The sequence below is a fragment of the Myotis brandtii genome, unplaced genomic scaffold, assembly GCF_000412655.1.
Source record: "Myotis brandtii unplaced genomic scaffold, ASM41265v1 scaffold4259, whole genome shotgun sequence".
In the NCBI taxonomy this organism is placed as follows: domain Eukaryota; kingdom Metazoa; phylum Chordata; class Mammalia; order Chiroptera; family Vespertilionidae; genus Myotis; species Myotis brandtii.
In genome coordinates, this window is record NW_005366311.1 from 282,128 (window position 1) to 284,445 (window position 2,318).

Here is a 2,318-nt window from a genome sequence, read left to right on the forward strand (position 1 = left end):
GCTGCCTGAGTCGTCCGAGGCTGACGCTGGGAAGCTCTGGTGCTGAGCAAAACCAGGAAGGGTCCCTTCCCTTGCACATGGTTGGGGTGAGGCTGGGGAAGGTGGGCTTGTTGGCCTGCAGCACAGTCTAAGCTTGGCTGACGGTGGTTAGAGGCCAGGAAGCTAGGCCTCCTGGATGGAGGTGATACAGCCAAGGCAGGTCCCCTCCACCGCTCACCACTGACCCCCACAAACACACAGTGGCCTGCTTCCAGTTCAGCCAACCTCCTTGCTGCTGAAGTTCAGGAAGTTATCATTTCCTCTGCATCCCAAGTTCAAGTTCCTGACCAATTCATTCATTTGTGTGTGTGTGTTTCCCCCCATTAAGTCAATGACTGAGCACTTACATGCATGTACAGTATTCATATGCATGTATGTATAGGCTAGAACCTCTGGGGGATGCAGAAAAGAGTAAAACAAAGTTCCTTTTGTCAAAGGATTGCTATGCATCTTGAAGGCAATGTCTTGCATGTTTCCTTCCTACGCTGTGAGAGCCACCTTGCCTGATGATATCTGCACATAGTGGGCTCTTAAGGATGTTTTAGGGACCAGGGTGCGTGCCCAGGCGGGTCTTTGTCCCACTTGGCCTCTTGCCATTGTCCCCAGGAGACAAAATAGCATTTGAGTGCCAGACAACATTTCTCCTGCTTTCACTCTGCAAATATTCCCAGTCCCTGGAACTGACCATTCAACCAACTGTTGGGTAACAGCCGTTCTCTCTTGCTGTCCTCCCATCCAAGTGACACTGCAAATGTATTGTCTCTAGGTCACCATGGCATCTAACAGGCAAGAGTTCTGCAGGGGACTACAAGGTATTGAATGATGTCATCTGAATACCTTGTATTCTGTGCAAAGGTTTTGTTAGTAAAGTTTCATGGTGGGATGTACAGCACACCAGAAAAATGATGAAGAGTTGGAAATAGGCCAGACAAGACAATGTATGAGGAGTTTCCAAACTATTTGGCAAGTGGAAGTTTAGTGCAGGGATGGATTGGATCACTGATGTTTTACAAGAACACCAGGAACTCACCCTCACTTGTTGTAGACACCATACTCAGCTCTGAAATCCTCGCAGGAGAGAGGAGAATTGGGTGAACATGTCCTTGAGATTTCATTGCAGGTCCTGAAAAGTAAATATATATATTACAGAGAGAGTTAGGAAAGAGAAAATGCCTTTTTTTGGGCATTGGACATTTTTTCATAAAAATGTTCAGATACTAATTTAAAAATTGACAATACATGTATATAGATGTGAAAGCAGTGGGCATATACCCAGCCAAGTAAATTTATAGCACATATGCTCCCAGTATATGTTTTTATTTATACACTCACTGCATGGTTATATAAAAATGGGAAGTAAAATGGATGAGAGGTTTTTAGAAAACTCTTGCATGTGGGCACCAGGAGACATATATTAGAATATCTGTAATATTCAAAGCTATTGTTGGAAAGCACTCCATGTCCTTCAACAATAGAATGAATGAGTCAATTGTGCCACAGTCATACCATGAAATCTAGCACAGTTACATGCAGCAATGTGGGCGAATCTCAGCTCAAGAATGTTCGATGAACAAAGCAAACTGCAGAAACTTAATATCGTGTCAATGTAATTATGTGAAGTTCAAAAAGTACATAAAACCAAATGACGTCTTGCTTAGGGATTGAAGTTTATGTGGTAAACCTGTAAAAACATGGAAGGGACTGACCAGCACCACATTTCGGCTGATGAGTACCTCAGAGGAGAGGGAAGGGAAGGGAAGGGGAAAGGAAAGTTCAGCCAACCTCCTTGTTGCTGAAGTTCAGGATGTTATCATTTCCTTGAGATTTGATAAGGGAAGGGAAGGGAAGGGAAGGGGAGGGGAGAGGAGGGGTTAGGGAGGGCCCACAGGGCCTTCAAAGTTCGTGGTCAAGTTCTTGTTCTTAAACTGGGTGTGGATGATAACTGGGTGCACATTGTTAATATACCCATACCCATAATATACCCATAGAATTTTAATAAAATTCTGCTATATCTACTGACTATTTGCAAAAATAATATAAAAAAGAACAAAATAGAGTAAATGATCAAAAAACAACAACCTCAAAACACTAATACTTTCCCCCCCACACCTCAAGGGGTTACCCTGTATACTCTTAGAGTCTTCAACTTTGGAGACCATTATGATATGATATGATATAATATGTTTGTATTATATGTTTATATTATTGCTATAATATATATAGTTCATATATGTATAATTTATATATAATTACTAGAGGCCCAGTGCACGAAATTCGTG

General features: G+C 42.3%; 1 protein-coding gene across 1 annotated transcript in view; it reads right to left on the reverse strand.

Moving 5' to 3' along the window:
• LOC102249846 (aldehyde oxidase 2) overlaps positions 1–2,198 on the reverse strand; it is a 45,550-nt gene extending 43,352 nt beyond the window's left edge. Inside the window, exons 1-2 of the mRNA XM_005874138.2 lie at positions 2,162–2,198; positions 1,070–1,162 (exon numbers count right to left, since the gene is read on the reverse strand). Of these exons, the coding sequence (XP_005874200.2) occupies positions 1,070–1,162; positions 2,162–2,198 (130 nt within the window). The remainder of the gene's footprint in view (positions 1–1,069; positions 1,163–2,161) is intronic.
• Between the last annotated feature and the right edge of the window lie 120 nt (positions 2,199–2,318).